Source organism: Orcinus orca, chromosome 12, assembly GCF_937001465.1.
Source record: "Orcinus orca chromosome 12, mOrcOrc1.1, whole genome shotgun sequence".
In the NCBI taxonomy this organism is placed as follows: Eukaryota; Metazoa; Chordata; class Mammalia; order Artiodactyla; family Delphinidae; genus Orcinus; species Orcinus orca.
The window spans coordinates 79,086,000-79,103,063 of record NC_064570.1 but is presented as its reverse complement, the minus strand read 5'-3'; the positions used below and the strand labels follow the sequence as shown (position 1 = coordinate 79,103,063).

The 17,064-nt window shown below is 43.0% G+C and overlaps 1 protein-coding gene across 4 annotated transcripts in view; it reads left to right on the top strand.

The window, feature by feature from the left end:
• Window positions 1-17,064, top strand: part of KCNQ5 (potassium voltage-gated channel subfamily Q member 5) — a 581,761-nt gene that overhangs the window by 546,246 nt on the left and 18,451 nt on the right. For all 4 annotated transcript variants that reach the window (XM_033428637.2, XM_049695430.1, XM_012533108.3 and 1 more), the window contains one exon: window positions 10,430-10,538. In XM_033428637.2, coding sequence (XP_033284528.1) covers window positions 10,430-10,538 — 109 coding nt within the window. The remainder of the gene's footprint in view (window positions 1-10,429; window positions 10,539-17,064) is intronic.

The window sequence follows — 17,064 nt, the reverse complement described above, 5'->3', positions numbered from 1 at the left end:
AAGGTCAGTTGTGTCAGTTCAATGATCCAGTTCCATGGTGGTGTTTCTTGGAGACGCCCCCCTCCTCTCAGCCGGGCCGGCTGCTCAGCAAGCCTGCTGCACAGACATCAGCTTCTGGCTTCGTTTTGATGTTCTAGATTGCCTTCCCAGCCTACAGGGGCGTATGGTTTTGTCTTTCTTGATTTAGCCCCTGTGATGGAAGCCATATTGCTGACCTCCAACAACCTGCCTGCGCATGGGTCACGCCAGTCCTACATGGACGGAAGCGTCTCCGCCTGGCGCACGGCGACCACCCAGGGTTTCCTTCACCCTCATCCTGAGCCGTGTCTCCTGCGCCGGGTCGTCCTCTGTCTTGATTTACATCCCCATTTTGATGGGGTGCGGCCTCCAGAGCACTCCTGAGGAAGAGTACAAGGAAAGCAAATTTTTTTGGAGATCTTGCATGTCAGAAAATGGCTTTTTTCCATCTTCATGTTGCTTGATAGGTTGCCTTGGTATACAATTTTAGGCCAGAAATCACGTCACTTTGGAATTTTGAAAGCATTGTACCCTGGTGTGCTTGTTTTCAGGATTGTTAAGTCCAAAGCCATCCTGATGTTTGTACGTAACCAACGGTGTGATGTTGCCTGTCCTACGTTTGGAACTTTGTACGATCCACTTTTGTCCCCGGTGTTGTGAATTTTCATAATGATTTTCCTGGGCACAGATGTATTTTTATCTACTATAGTGGGGACTCAAGGGGTCATTTCAAACTGGTAATTTGTGACCTTCTGTTCTAGAATGTTTTGTTGTGTTTTTTTTTTTTAAATGACCTCCTCCCTTCATTTTCTCTGTTGTCTCATGGAAATTCATTATTTAGAGGCAGGGCTTGGGGACCGGCCATCTGACTTTCTTCTTTTTTCTCCCATTTTCTACCTCTTTGTCTTTTTGTTCTGTTTTGGGGGAGTTCTGGCCAACTTTATCATCCAAACCTATCATTTCTAAGGTTCTTTATTGTCGTTGTGATCGTTTACTGTGTCCCTCTATTTTAGCTTCCTGTTTTTGCTGCACGGATGTAGGACCTTGCTTTATCTCTGTGAAGATGTTAATAACAGTGTTTTCTTTTGCTTCGTTTTGGGTTGCTCTTGATCTCTTTGTACTGGACGATTTCCTCAGGCATTTAGTAAACTTTGGGTGTCTCCTCGCAGAGAAGTGTGGGATCCGACAAGGGTGACTGGAACTTCTGAGCATGTGGCCGGGGGCAGTCAGCTTGACCTTCCCCATGGGTGGATCTGGGTCAGCCGTTTCCTGGGAAACCTCTGGGGTCAGGACCTTCAGCTGCTTCTTCTTGGGCCGGTCAGACTCCCAGAGAGGTCTTCTCCAGACTCCTACCTGGAGGTACAGGTCCTGCTGCCATTGTTGAGATGGTGACCGGGCACTAGTGGGATCTCAGCATTCAAGCTGTATATGGTCACTTGGAACCCATGCCTGAGGACCCCTCGTCCGAAGCCCCCCAGCCAGAACCCTGCTGGAAAAGGAGCGGAGTCCTGCCCAAGGCTGCAGGCAGGGTGCACACAACCTCCCTCCAGGGAGTCACCCCACAGGGACCGAGTGCTGCCCTGACTTGTCTGAAGTGTGAATTTTGTTGTTTCTCGGCTTTTCCCAGCCTTGGCATGGGGTTTTCTCTCTGGTGCCAGCCAGTCGGCTACCTCACTTGCCCAGCTGCTTTCCTACTTTCAAGATTATGTTGTTGCTGCCTCCCCTCCTGTTCTATCCTTTTATGTGTTTAAGTCTTTTTAAAACGTATCATCACTATAGTTTTAGTGAGCTTTTCAGAGGTATCAAGATTAGATGTGTATGTTCATTCTACCGTCTTAACCTACAGGGCAGCTTCTATCGTGTGTGTGTGTGTGTGTGTGTGTGTGTGCGCGCGCGCGCGCACACTAGATCGCAACAGCAAGTGTATTTCTTATTGTGTCTAAAAGTCAAGCAGATTTGGAAACTGATGCTAGGCCATGCCAACAGCAAAGTTGTCAAGTCCAGTCAAAGGCCAGTTGTATTTTCTCTTTACTGTGAAAGTCTTCTAAGGAGCTGAGGGAGGGAGGAGTTTTCATGGTATATAGAGCCACTTTTTTAGAATGTGGTAGTCACAGGATAATCTAGATCTAACTCTTTTTTGGCAAAAAAAAAAAAGGTCAGCTGCACTTCCCCTGATAGTGTATTTGATTGTACCTCTTCATTTCTGTTATGGGTACCACAACTGTATTTTGGGTCCCAAATTCTCTGCTCCACATAGAGAATGTCACAACACCAAAAAATAAAATAAACAGCAAGCACAGCTGAGTTATGCAGTCTCTATCAATCTATAATCTTCAGTTGTGCTAACATTTACATCTACTTTGGTAAAAATACACCGGAAAATGCAATTACCCGTTCAAAATATTAAAAGTAGCTCTTTAACTAGAATATTGCTTTAAAAACTCAAAAGGATGTTTTATTTTGAAACCAGTAGAGGCCACAGATATGAATACTGGGACTTTTTTTCAATAAAAACAAATATTTATTTTTCAGAATTTTTTCCCTAGTACTATAGCATTTTAATTCTACAGCCTAGAAAAAAAATTCATGAGAAAATGTTCACAGACGGATCAAAAATTTCCTTATAGCATTATATTTTATTTTTATCAGAATTCAGTGAGATGGTTTCCTAATTCTTAATGAGAACTCACTTTTAAGCTGTTTCCTCCAAACCTTCTAAGATTCAGAACTGAGTGAACAATGGTCACATGACTGAAATCTCACCCTTTGTCCCTGCTGTGCTAACACTGGAAAGCACTGGATTAAAGGTCACATTTGGAAACGCACAGGGGAGTGAGTATCCAAAAGTGATTTATGAAGTTACACTGTATCTCACTGTAATATATTGACATTTCCATTAGTATACATTGTTCCTGAAGAGGAAAGTAAGTCAGGATGGGTTTTATTATATTTATACAGAGGATGTGGGTAGAGGGCCCTCCTGCTCTTGTACTGATGTTAAAATTCTTCTCTTATTTACTAATTGTAAACTTACAGACTCAAGAATTTAAAGTGAACCTACAGGTTGCGTGTCAACCTAAAAGTAAAAGTGCAGTGTACCATATTTATTCAACAAGTATTTCCTGAGTTCTACTATAGAAGTTATTCATGCTTTTACTTTAAACTTATTTTGCCTCTTAAATATTTTCATGGACCACTGGGGGGAAATCCTATTTTTAAATCCTATAAAAATTAAACGCTTTGAGGAAAAATTGGATCTTTTTTCCACAGTAAGATCTCGAAGTATATATCTAGTCATGAAAGATCACCAAAACATACAAACAACAACAAAAAAAAACAGTAAAAGAGAAAACAATAAGGCCAAATCCAGAGGTTAGCTAGTGCATTAAACTTTGTGATCGATCAGAGAGATGGAGCGGACGGGTATCACTCACCCTGACTGGTTCCCTGAGTAAATACTAGTTTGCTTACCCTGTTCCAGGCACTCTGTTCCAGGCGCTTGAGATACATCAGAGAACAAGATGACACTCTTGGCCTTGGGTAAGGGAGTCCTGGTCGTTCTCTTGGAGAACAGACACTGAGCAGAGGCCTCAGCTGCTACGGAGACCACAGGCCATCTGGAAGGGAGCATCCCCAGAGGCAGCCCTAGGGAGAGAGGTGCACGGCGCGCAGAGCAGCCGGGGGGCCTGGAGGGAACAGAGAGAGGGGAGCCCTGATGGGAAGGTGGGAGAAGGGGCGGCACACAGTGCCCTGCAGGACTTCTGAAGACTCGAGCTTTTACTCTGCAGAACACGGGGAGATTTGTGCACAGGGAGGCGCGATCTCAGTGTTCAAAGGACTACTGTACCCTAATAACCCTGTATCTTGGGCAGGTCATCTAAGCTCACTGATATCAACCTAAAAAAAGCAGGAAACCAAGAGGCAAAAGCATTTATTTGGGATCAAAGAATTGCAATTTGGGGTACATGTATTGGGGTAGAAACATAAATAGTGTCCCTATTACAGGAGAGGGAATCAGGGTTTTTAATGAAACAAGTAAGAGGAAGATGAGCCAGGTTGCTCTTAAGCAGAGTCCACTGGTGCTGATAAGTAAAGCTATTGGATTTGCACTTCACTGATGAGTCCGGCAAAGTGGTCACCAGGTAGAGGTTCATTTTCATCAGTCCCTTCAACACGGTCTTCTCATTCTTGCTGACTTCTTGGGATGTTGGCAGTTTGGCCCAGTTCACAGGGTCAGAAAACAGGATGCAAGGCAGCTCCTCCGGGATGGCTGCTCTGGCCCCATTTTAAAAGCCCCACTTACGTCATTTTTCACTCCGAGCTGCAGCTCCTTCATTTGTGTGAAATGAGCACAATATTTCCAGTCTGGCAGTGTAATATTTTAAATTACAGCTCATCTTTGTAAGCCATCTCACACACAAGGACTGAATGAACGAAGGTCCTACATCCAGTCCTAAAATCCTACATCCAGACTTCATTGAAGTCAAGGGGAAATGCTTCACTCACGAAGCAAACGTGCACCGTCAGGGCTCTGGGGGTGGTAGGTCCATGCATGAGGAGAGACAGGGGAGATGGATGCGTGGATGAAGGATGTGGTCCCTGCCCTCGCAGCTCACTGTCTGCCAAGGAAAGGGGTTGTAAACAACAAATATAAGAGATACGTATGCAGAACAGGAGGACAGGGCTGAGTCAGTCTTGGGGGTTAGGCTGCATTTTCCGGAGGCCACAGACTCAAAAGGCTTGTGTCTGGAAAGCTGGATCTGAGGCTCTGAACTCTGTCCTACTGCCCTCATGCTCTTGGCTTTGGATAACTCAAAATCAACAGGAATTGCTAAACCGCAAAATAAAATTCTAGTTTTCATCACGGCGCAAGAGTTATACGCATGCTGAAATGGAGGTGATTTGTTGTAAAGATTCCGATGTTCTTCTCATTTTGGGGTGCTCTTGCTTTTGTGGTGCTCTATGCATATAATCATCTGTCTACTGCAAATTCAGCACCCGCGGATTGCCAGCCAAAAAGAAAGGAAAAAAAAAATGGAAAGGGGATGTGTAGAGTGTAGCCCTTGGGAGAGTAGCCAAAGGTAATAATGCTTAGACAGCACCTTGAGGAACTGTTCATCGTCCGGTGTAGCTGGAGCATGAGATGAAACAGCCATATAATAAGATGAGGCTGAATAAGGGCTTTTGAGCTATCAAAGCAAAGTCCCCCCCATGGCAACCAGAGATGTACAACTTCTAATCGGTGTTGAGAAATTGAGTTTGACGTTAAACATCAGTTCATGCAAAGAAAGATACTGGAAGGGAAGAGGCCTAAATTTAATAGGATTTGCCCGAGTGCTAGAAGTACAAAAACCTTTACTCATTCTCCATGATTTAATTTAAAATTCGAATTTTCAAAATTTCTAGGAGGAGCATGCATTACTGTCATAATGAGAGAAAAACAAAGTTAAATAAAAGCTATTTGAAAAGGCAAAAGTCTAGAACAAAAAATATATTATCTGGAGTATTTTTCTGGGTTTCTTATTAGTGTCTTGAGGACACAGCAGCACCCAGCACAGAACAGAAGGAAAGTCCCCAAACAAGGACGTAGCAAAATAATATCGTGCTGCTGCATCAGGACCCAGGCAGTTATTGTAAACTCAGCTGGATTAAAGGAGATGCCTTTGAACTAGCACGTGGCTGAAGTGGAGACTGTAAATTTAAGATGATATTTAAGGTATCGGAAATGATAGTGGGGAAAAGGTAATTGAAAGACAAGCAGCAGCAGAATTGGAAAATCAATTATACTTCATAACAGGTTGTAATAAATTAGTTATCACCACCATTGATAGTGGACTTTTTAATGTGTGTTCCTTATAGCACAGTGGAATAGAATCATTACGTGGTCCATTTAAATGCCTAAAATGTATTGCGAACTTGTAGCTTTCACATTTTTACTATAAGAAACATATTACAGTAGTTCTTTAAGTTGTGCAACTTAGGAAGATTTTATTTTCTTCGTTCTAATTGTTTTCCTATTTTTCAAATACTCTATTTCAAAAAACATATTTTTTTGTGATGGAAAAAAATCTTTAAATTCCTTAAGAAACATCTTACGGAAAAACCTGAACGAACTTTTCGGCCAACCCAATAAAAGTAATGTAAATCATCTATAGTCTCATGCCCTGGTACAGCTAATTTCATTTTTATATATTCACTTCTAGCTGGTTTTCTACTTCTAGCTGCTTTTCCTTTTATATATCATGGTATATAGTTCTAATCAACGTGAGTATTTGGTTTCATATTTTAATTTTACTGAACACTTAAAAATACTTTCATACTACCATGTACTCTTCATAATTATCATTTTTGTAGCTGTGTAGTACATCAGCATGGTCAAATACTATAATTTACAGTTTCCTACTTTGGGACATTGAAATTTATATAACTATCTCTCTACAATAAGCAATGATGCAATAAAAATTATTACATTAAGCTATCTTTATTTTCTTTTTGAAATTATTTTCCAAAGATAACTTTTCTGGTATAAAATTATAAGATTGTTGATTTTAAATTTTTTTAAACTTTTCTTGCCATAAAACTTTGTTCTGATTTACATTGTCACTAGCAATGTCAAAGTATACCAGAGTCACCTCAATTTTGTTAGTATTAGTTATTATTCTTTTGCTACTAAATAAGTATAAGTCCATACTTTCAAATAATTTTAATTTTTTTTAAATTTCTAGTTAGGTTGAAAAGTTTTCTATCATTTTTTGCTACTGGTGGTCTTTCCTGACTGACTTATTTGTATAATACATTCATATTTTGGATTGTGATCCATTCAAATAAGCTTCTTATACATTATAAATATTAAGCTTTTTTATACCTTTCAGTTTTTTCCTAATCAGGACTTTTCTTTGCATTATAATTTGGTCATTTCAGGTGGTAGCATTTTCTGTCTTCATGACCAAAGCGGTCAGCTGTCTCCTTTATAATTCCTCTTAGTGACCAAACATCAAGCCATTACCTTTTCCTCCACAGACAAACAGATGTTTTCTGCTAGGTTTTGACAGTTTGATTTTATTTTTGTCTCTGAACGTGTGAGTCTCTTGTGTGTAAGAACAGTAGTGACTCCGTTGAAGGAGAACAGGGTCACGGCCTGCAGAGCGGGTCTCAGGTGGCCGAGGGGTGGAAAACAGTGGCTGGAATTCAGAAAGCCGAGGCCTCCAGGCCGAACAATAAGATGATGAAACCTGTTCCCGGGTCACCAGCTTGTAAGGGATTTCTTTTTCTGTTTTTTATGATGTGATTATTTCCTTTTGTCTTGGGAAGCACCTATATTGTCTCAAACTGTGCAAAATACACTGGTGATGCGAGGGGAAACATGGGGATGAGCCCAAGTCCGATGGCAGACTGGTCACACACACACACGCCTCAGCTCCAATGGGGGAAACCAGGGGCACTGTTTTCCACTTCCAGTCAGTGGTCCTTCTTGGCTGCACATGGACACCTATGGGGAGCTTTTATAAACACTCTGAGGCCTGGGTTCCAGCCCATCCTGAGTACTGAGGCGTGATTCTAACATGCAGCCAAGGTTGAAAACCATTGTAATCATTTCGTCAAGAAATCTAATCTGTAAGAGCAGGTGACAGAGAGAAAGAACCAGAAACTACCTGTCATTTTTCTCGAAAACACCTGCATCTTGATGGCAAAATTTATAGTGGGAACAGGAAGACGGTCTTTAGACATAGCAGAAGTTTCCAGAATCTTCTCTTTACCTCCTCTCTATCATGTAAGGTCCAGGTGGTTCTTTGCAAAAACCATGGAATACAGTTTCCAAAACCTGGGGGAACAAAGTATTTGAAAGCAAATCTTGAACACAGCTAATTACTAGGAGACAGAGAGGCTTGGGGGAGACAGAGGGCTGTATTTTCAGCTTCCTTTCTTCCCAGCACAGAGGGGGCGCGCACAGGGCAGGCCCACCAGACACAGAGGCTCGCCCACACGGAGCACGGCTTGGGGAGCACTGCACGCCACTGGCACGCAGCCCTTCAGGACTGGGTTTTTGCAGATTGGTGCTCACGTGAGCTCCTGTTCCCATGACCCACATTCTCCAAATGCCAGGGCAGAGGGCCAGCAGTGTGATCAGAGAGCGGAGAGCACAGAGCCAGCCTTGGCTGGAAGCTCAGCCCCGCCCAGGTGCCTCAGAGGTCACGCGGGTTTTAAGCCTCTAGGAATCATGAGAAGAACATTTCATTGTCATTAACCTCACTGGAAAGAATATGGACATCTCAAGATACTTACAAAACAGAAAGATGGCATTTACCCCATTTTTGTGGCTTTGGAATAAGGGGGAAAATTCTCTAACTCAGCCCTTGCTTCAACACATGGCAGCAAAATGTATTTCCTATTAGTTTGCCCTGACCAAACTTACAAAAAGAAAAAACTTTTTTTAAAGACTGAGAGCTTGATTTATGCCTTGAATAATCAAGTTATAAGTGGTATAATGAAAGTCCCTAATAAAATGGCTTTGGATACAATGTCTCCCATCCTCTGCCCAGCCTAATGCTAACCGCGACAGAGAGACAGAAGGTCTTACTGGGGAGCAGGACGGGGGCAGGGAGAAAACTGTCTTGTCGCTGTTTGGGACGTTCCCCGCTCCACTTGCGAACATTATAGTTTCACTATATACTTTTGTGCTTATCGTGACAGCACCTACCTGCGGAAAAAGTTTTCCACTAACCTCACAACAATAAAAGGACCCTGACTTTTATGCTGTTTAATTATTACGCTTACCTTCTCGGAGCCTCGATATCAGCGTCTAAAAAGCCAGGCATAGCATCACCAACCTGTACAGTTGCTGTAAATAAGAAAACTAGTACGTGCAGAAGCTTTGTCTAAGCGCCTGGCACACATTTCAGCGAGTGGTTGCTGTTATGATTGTTATTGTGAGTTGGTGGTTCTCGAGAACCCACCTAGGAGGCTTGGGGTCAGAAGGCCAGAGCGACCATGACAGAGAGCTGTGAAGACCCATCTGTATCTCTTCCCCACACCACCCCTGTTCCCAGCACACCATCAACCGAGTAAACACACAGTGAATCGTTGAACTGAGCGATGCCCCAACTGCATCCCGGATGTGAGCCCTGCTCTGGTGCACGGGCCTCCTACAGCGTTTCAGGACCTGTAACCCAACCGGGACAGCCCATGGCAAAGTCTCCTTCGTTTATGACGTAGTAGATGATCACTAGTCAGGGCAGGAGACAGAAAGTAGTTTTAGTCCCTTCGTTACGTCAACATTTAAAGAGGCTCAAATAGGGGAGTTCCCAGGTGGCCTACTGGTTAGGATTCCGGCAGGGAACTGAGATCCCACAAGCTGTGCGGCCAAAATAAAAAATAAAAATAATAAATAAAGAGGTTCCAGTAGTATTTGGAGGCTACATAACTCTTTTCTCCTGAGTACGCTTTTGTTACTTTATTACCAGGATCATACATGTTCATTGCAGAGATTTTAGAAAATATAGCCAAGCAGGAAAAAATAAAATCATTCTTAATCCCAGATATAGATTGTTTCTTTAATAATATATTGTGACAGTTTTCCAGTCATTAATCATCATTTTTAACAGATTCTCAATATTCCATTAAATAAACCTACCAGTACTTATTTAACCTTTTCCTCGTTACAGGAATTTTAACCTGCTTTCAATATTCTGTCACTGAAAACCAAGTTGCAATGATATGCTTATTCCTTATTAATTTTATAAATTCTTAGTAATTTGGTGTTTATTGTAACCCTGCCTTTTTGTCAAACTTCGCAGTTAAGCCGAAAGTTATTTTGCTCGGTTTACGGGAAACTGATTTTCTTATCCAGTCTGAGAATCTGCCCTCGGCCTTGGCAGTGCTGTCATCAGCAAGCTCTGTCCTGGGCTGCCCATGTCCAGTAACCAACAGGGAGTCCGTGTACTTGGATCCGAACGCTTAGCACACTCGTTCAGGGTGTGGGACGACTGGGGTCAGTGCCATGGGCTCCAAGCTCTCTATATTACAGGCCAGTTCATTAAATGTCCAAAAACTGCTTTCCTAACTCCAAACAGCTGTTATTTAAACCCTCGCTGTCAGTTTCAAAAGAACTGGGCAAAAGAGCATGAGTGAATCGACACAAATCCATCACCTCTACCAGGAAGAAAGTGTGTCAGCAGCCCCATTTCCCCATGGAAAACAGCTCAGAAAGGCAGTCATGTCAAACCACGTGAAATCGGTTAGGTTGTAGGAAAAGGAGAAAGAATAATACTGGGAAAAACAATTGGCCGACCTTATACGTGTTGATTTCTAAGCCAAGTCTGTGAATTCCCCGCCATCCCTACGTAAGACCAATTCGGTAACAAGTTTTAAATTGCCGCTATGCTGCTACCTAACTGGCCCTTTTCTCTTGCAGCTGACACGGCGCTTGGCACCGACGACGTGTATGATGACAAAGGATGCCAGTGTGACGTGTCCGTGGAGGACCTCACCCCACCACTGAAAACTGTCATTCGGGCGATCAGGTTGGTGAAAACCTCTCCCTGATAATCTGAATCACAATGTTGCTAAATTCTCTTTCCTGCAGGTAAATCTCCCGCAATAATTCCTTTCTCTTTTCCTATTCATCCACACGCCTATTAAATTTTGAAGTATTTTTTTTAATACAAAACTTGACTGTGTTCAACACGAGATGGGTTATAAAAGGTGGGTGGGATTTGAAAAGCCAGGCCATACCGGACAGATTACATGAGAATTGGCTTGTTGTGTGAATCTGTTGCTTTAAGGACCTCTGCGTATAGATACAACTGTATTTTTTAAATTATTTGTACGTCTTGGTACTTCAATCCATGTTCTGTATTTCGTGTCGAAGAAGAGTCCGTCTTTGCTATTTCAAAGCAGGTTGACTTCTGACCATGGGAAGCCTGTGTGTTCTGCAGGGGGTTGCTGAAATATAATTGTAAAGTCTGACTGTAATACACTTCCTCTGCTGATGGCAGAAAACTGAGAGGGTCCCAAGCAACTTGTATTTCCAGGATCCACTCCCCCAAACAATCCAGAATCTGGACTAAATGAACTGCTGCTGTTCAGCCTGCCCTGTGTCATCCCTTTGGGAGAACGTGTACCTGTCAGGGAATGCAGAGCGACTGCAAAGAAATGCCTCTGCTCTTTTTGGCTTTTCCTGCCTCTTACCAGAAAGCCTGAGGAAAGCTGAAAATATCCAACCCAGTTTAGCTACCCAGATACTCAGTCTAAGCTCAGACATCAGTATAATGGATTATGTACTTCTGGTCTGAGCATCCTGTTAGACATTGCTGTACTCTGTGGTCCGGGGTCACTGGGAGAGTAGAGGTGAGTTATAAAGACTTTGGTAAATGTTTACGGGGGCAAAGAAAATCATGATATGATGAAAATGTGTGCCCAGAAGGTACTTAAACATTATCTGTAGCAGCCACCTAAACAGAAGTGAAGTCAAGCCTAGTTACTTCCCTCTAGAACCTGCGAGCAACAACCCTGTGGATGGGGGAGCGTCCTGTCCCGTCCTGTGTGTCCTGGGCCTCTCGTCTCATCATGACTGTTACTGACACTCCATGTCCTTCTCAAAGTCTCCCAGTTTGGACAATGATATGATCGCCCTGCCCCAGGGGATCCCAGAAGCCTTGGGTAATATTTAATCCCAGAAAACCCAAGGATACGTAGTAAAATGAGGTCTGCAGCCTTCAGTTAAAGGGATGGAAAGGATCTGTCCTGCGCCGTCCAACACTGTAGCCACTGGTCACACCAGGCGATTCAAATTTGAATTAATTAAAACGGAATAAAATGTAAAGTTCAGTTCATCAGTAGCACGGCCACATTTAAAGTGCTCGGTGGTCACGCATAGCCAGTGACTTCTGTGTTGGGCAGAGAAGACATCGTACATTTCCATCAGGGCAGGAAGCTCTATGGGGCATTGCTGGCCCCGAAGTGACCTCAACATTCTTTCCATCCGTTCCTTACAGCCAGCAGAGACCCCTGGTCTAATTTGCAGCAAGTACAGTAAAATCTTATCTAAGGGACCAGATTAAGTTTCCTAAAAGTCATACTTAACCCAATTTGTGTCCTTTCCCGAGACCTTCTGAAGCTTTCTGCTTTTGCCTCACAACCTGCACAAAGAATCCTGAGCTGCAAAAAGGAAAATGAAATAGGTTTATTCTGCCAGCTCAGCGCTCAAGCAGCAGCTTGCGCTTTACTTTGCTATTATCCCTTCCTCTGGAAACTTGACTGGTTTTTGTAAAGTCCCTTGCAGAATTCCCTTGCTCTTCAGAATTCTTTCTTGCTTCTTATTTTTAACAGGAACTTTCTTATTTACACGTCTCTCCTTTTTGTGGATTTTGGAAGCTTTCTGCTTGCTACTTCATAACTCTTGATGGGGTGCTTTTCTTCCCTGTATCCTGATTCTGCTTGGTGCGTTTTTTTTTTTTAATCACTTCTAAGCTTCATTTAAAATTGTTGGATTCTGTAAAAACATAATAGCTACACTCAGTAGTTAATAACTTAATTGGAAATCTTTGATTCATGATAGAACTTAATGTCTAAACATTCAAGGACCAACCACCTCAGTTAGCACTTCTGAAAAGGATTTGCAGGTATAAGTTCCTAAGTCATATGCAAAAGTGTCCTTTTCATGAGATAATTCCATAACAAACTGAACATCAATTGACTAGAGTGCTTTTGCCAGAACGTGCCCACCACCCACAGCGCACCTTAAACAGGATTTTCTGTGTATGTCACTGATGGCAAGTGTGAACCATCTATGACTCAACTCTAAAATGGCGACTTTGTTTTTGGCATTTTCCTTGTTCTCTTTTGGTTGTTCGATTATTTAATATGACTACCTGAACATGTCTTTTGTCTTCCAGTAGCGCTGACAATAATAATAGTTTTCTCCTAAGAGGCAAATTAAAATTAAAATGTGTAACAGAAAATATGTATGAGATGACAGCATGGAAAATAATATGATTACATTCACAAGAGCAAAGTAGGAATTCTTATTTTCAGTTATTAATATTTATTCAGCATCTGACATTTTCTAGTTATTTTTGAGAATAAATATTCTCGGGCAATAAGATGATTAAGGTCATTCTCTGAATTCATCTGGATTCTATTACCCAAATTCACCAAGACTGGTTTTTTTAATGAATGACATCACTTTTTATAGTAGTGAACAACAGCTATTCTTAGATATTTCCAAACTATGCCTTAAAAGACAGAAGAATACTGAGTTTTGTATAGTTCCTCCAGGGTTACCACAGATTTTTTTCAAAATATTATTTAATTGGAGTGTGTGAAGTTGTTGAAAATGTGTTTTCAAACTCATCTCTGGGGGTGAAAATTGAACTTATTTTTAACAAGAGTTCTATCTATCTTGTTAATGATTTAATTCGAACAATGTTAAATTTCTTTTCATCCACTTATACAAATTAATTTCTAAATAGAAAGATGAAATTAGCAGGGAAGTAAACAGATTGACAAGCAAACTGATAAACTCCTGAACATTCTACACACGCAACTCCAACTATACAGTTGACCCTTGACCAATGCAGGAGTTAGGGGCCCCGACCCTCCATGCAGTAGAAAATCTGCATGTAACTTATGACTTCCCCCAAACGTAACTACCAATAGCCTACTGTTGACCAGAGGCTTCCCGATAACATAAACAGTCAATTAACACATATTTTGTATGTTATATGTAGTATATACTGTATTCTTACCAAAAATTAAGCTAGAGAAAAGAAAATGTTATTAAGAAAATCACAAGGAAGAGAAAATACATTTACAGTATTGTACTGTGTTTATTGATACAGAAGTATGCTTACAAGATGAATCATCTATCAGTACCTACATCAAAATTGTCTTATACGATACAAAACACTATAGGTGTTATATGTGTTCCTAACACTAGACATCAAAAACGAAAAGATAACATGAAAAAGAAGTACATATTTATTTACAGGTATAACGATTCATGCACTGATAATGAAGAAGCAGCAGTATGATTGCTTCATGGTAGCTTAGCTTGTACACTAATGAATGAATTGTTATTAAAAATTTTATTGCACACAGTATCACAGTTACATCCATAATACAGTATTGAAACAGTGTTAGATTTTTTTAAAAAACACTTCCCTGTGATGATAGGCTGATACGCAGTTTCTCCCATTATGAGAGAGAGAGAGGCATGCTGTACAGTAATGAAATTCTTTGAAAGTAAAGTCATAAAACAGTAAGAAAACTAACACATTATTAATTTTATATTAAATATCACTCATGCTTAGGTAAAGATCAACTAGTATCTATCTACATATATTTTATGTATGACACACCTAACTTTTTCTTAATTTTTTCAGCATCTCTAGCTACACAGTTCGTTTGTCTTTTCAAATTGTCACAAATCTCCAACAAATTTTCCAATATATTTATTGAAAAAAATGCACATATAAACGGACTCAAGCAGTTGAAACCCGTGTTGTTCCAGGGTCCCCTGTATTATGGTGAATTCACTTGCTCGGGCTGCCATAACAAAATACCACCAACTGGTTTAACCTTAACCCCCAAAGGTTTATTTTCTCACAGTTCTGGAGGCTCAAAGTCAAAGATGAAGGTGTTCACAGGGCTGGTTCCTTCTGAGGCCTCTCTCCTCGGCCTGCAGACAGCCACCTTCTCACTGTGTCCTCACGTGGTCCTTCCTCTGTATGTGTCTATGTCCAAATTTCCCTTCTTATAAAGACAGCAGTCAGAGTGGGTTAGGGTCTGTGCCAACATCTCACATTAACTTATTCTCCTCTTTGAAGGCCCCATCTCCAAAGCCAGTAACATTCTGAGGTCCTGGGGCTTCAACATATGAACTGGCGGGGGGGGACACAATTCAGCCCATAACACATGGCAAGACACCAATTTTTCTATCACTGTTCGAAAAATATTTTCCCAGGCACAATATCAAAATTTTCAGATTAAAACTAAGCCCATCAGCTACCCGGATAATCCTTCGCAGTATCAGACATCCGGGAATATCTGAAGAGGCTGACTGGCTTGCCTTTCAGGCTTGCACTTGGCACTGTGGAACACTACGTAAGTGTGAGTCTTGGGCAAATTTTCACGCAAAAATTAAGACATGCTCATGTATTTGAAATAATAAATTTTAAAGGTCACAGTCAATACAACTCTACGTTTATAAAAGGGTCTTGGAATAATCATTTTTTTAAATACAAAAGAGATGTTTGTATTTGTTTTCCCACCACACGACAAGGGCTGGATAAGTTCTCAGCAGTGCACAGCAGGACAGCACACGAGGGCTGTGTACAGGCCTGGGCGGCTGGGGAAACAGCTTGGTCTGTGGGAACCTTGTGGGCGAAGCTTGCCTGCTTCTCACCAGTATTTTTTCATAAAATCGCTACATCTAGGGTCAGGGCCACTCCTAACGAGGTCCTCAGCAACAGTGGCTCTCCTTAACATAACTGTGTTTTCTGTCAGTTGGCAAGAAATGAATCAGAATACGGTGCAACCTGTTCTCCTTGTGAGGAGAACCGAAACCAGGCGGTGGAGATTACTCAGTATGTGGAGGAGAGCTAGCCCAGAAGCTGTGGGGTGTATCCTCTTCCTTACATCTCCTGGTAGCCCTGCGCTATAATCTCCGCATTCCCTTGCTGTGTCTCCCTGGACGCGACCTCTTATCCCCCGGGGCAGACCCAGCCTTCCAGGGAATCAGATGAATAAATGAGGTCTGGGGTGAAAACTCAGAGAATCTTATTTTCTAATGTTCTTTTTTTTTTTTTTTATTGAAGTATAGTTGATTTACAGTGTTGTGTTAATTTCTGTTTTACAGCACAGTGACTCAGTTATACACATATATATATTCTTTTCCATTGTGGTTTATCACAGGATACTGAATATAGTTCCCTCTGACTCAGTTATACACATATATATATTCTTTTTCATATTCTTTTCCACTGTGGTTTATCACAGGATACTGAATATAGTTCCCTGTGCTCTACACTAGGACCTGTTGTTTATCCATTCTATAGGTAACAGTTTGCACCTGCTAACCCCAGACTCCCAATCCTTCCTTGAAGCTGCAGCCTGACTTGACAAGGCCTCACTGGCTAATTTTTCCTGCCCCCCTGCCCCCCAGGGCTGCTAAGGAAGGTGGTCCAAGAAACCCAACGTGCCGCTGTGCGACCTGGGGCAACTCACATCGCCTCTCTGTGGCGTTTCCTCATCGTGAGGTGGGGACGGGGATGGTGCTGACCTTTGCTGCGGTGAGGATTTCACGGGTTACCGTGTGCAGAGCGCCAAGTGCGGGGCAGCATGGGAACCCAGAGCTCTGGGCCCCCTCCTGCCCATCCTCCGCTCAGGCCAGACCCCTCCTCTCTGGGCTCCCCCTGCCGTCGCGGCCCACGTGAAAGGAGCGCTCCTTTTTCGCACCTCGGGGCGCCTGCCTGCCTGCACCCATCCCCTCCCCCAGGAAGTGCCCGCTGTCTCCCCTTGCAGTTTCCTCCTCACCAGGCCCTGCACTGAGCACTCGCCCAGAGCACCGCCGCCATTAGGGGCTGGAAGGGCGGTTTCTTCACCCAGCACGAGGCAATGTCCCCATAGCCCCTGTGGGTGACTCGCTGCCGCGCAGGGCCGTCCCACGAAGTCCAGTGGGCCTGAGAGGTGGGCGTGACTCTCCTCTGCCGCCCCCATCCACACAGGCCTCAGGACGCCCTTTAAAGACCCTCCCGGGGGGTCGGATCCTGCGCTGAAACAAGATGTATCACTTCTCCCGCTCGCTGGGCACAGGGGCAAACAGTAAGGAGGAGGGGGCCCCTGCTTGGAGCCGGGAGGGGCCGTCGTGGGGGCCCCGCGTGCGTGTCTAGGCAGCTGCAGTGACCTAGAGCCAGCGGGCGGGGAGGGGACGGGAGAGGAGAGGCCAGGCCGAGGGCAGCCGGCGCCGGGCCGGAAAGCTGGAGGGCGCACGTGCGGAAGTCACTCCTCCAGGCTGGCGCTGCGCTCCCGCACTCAGGACGGTGACTC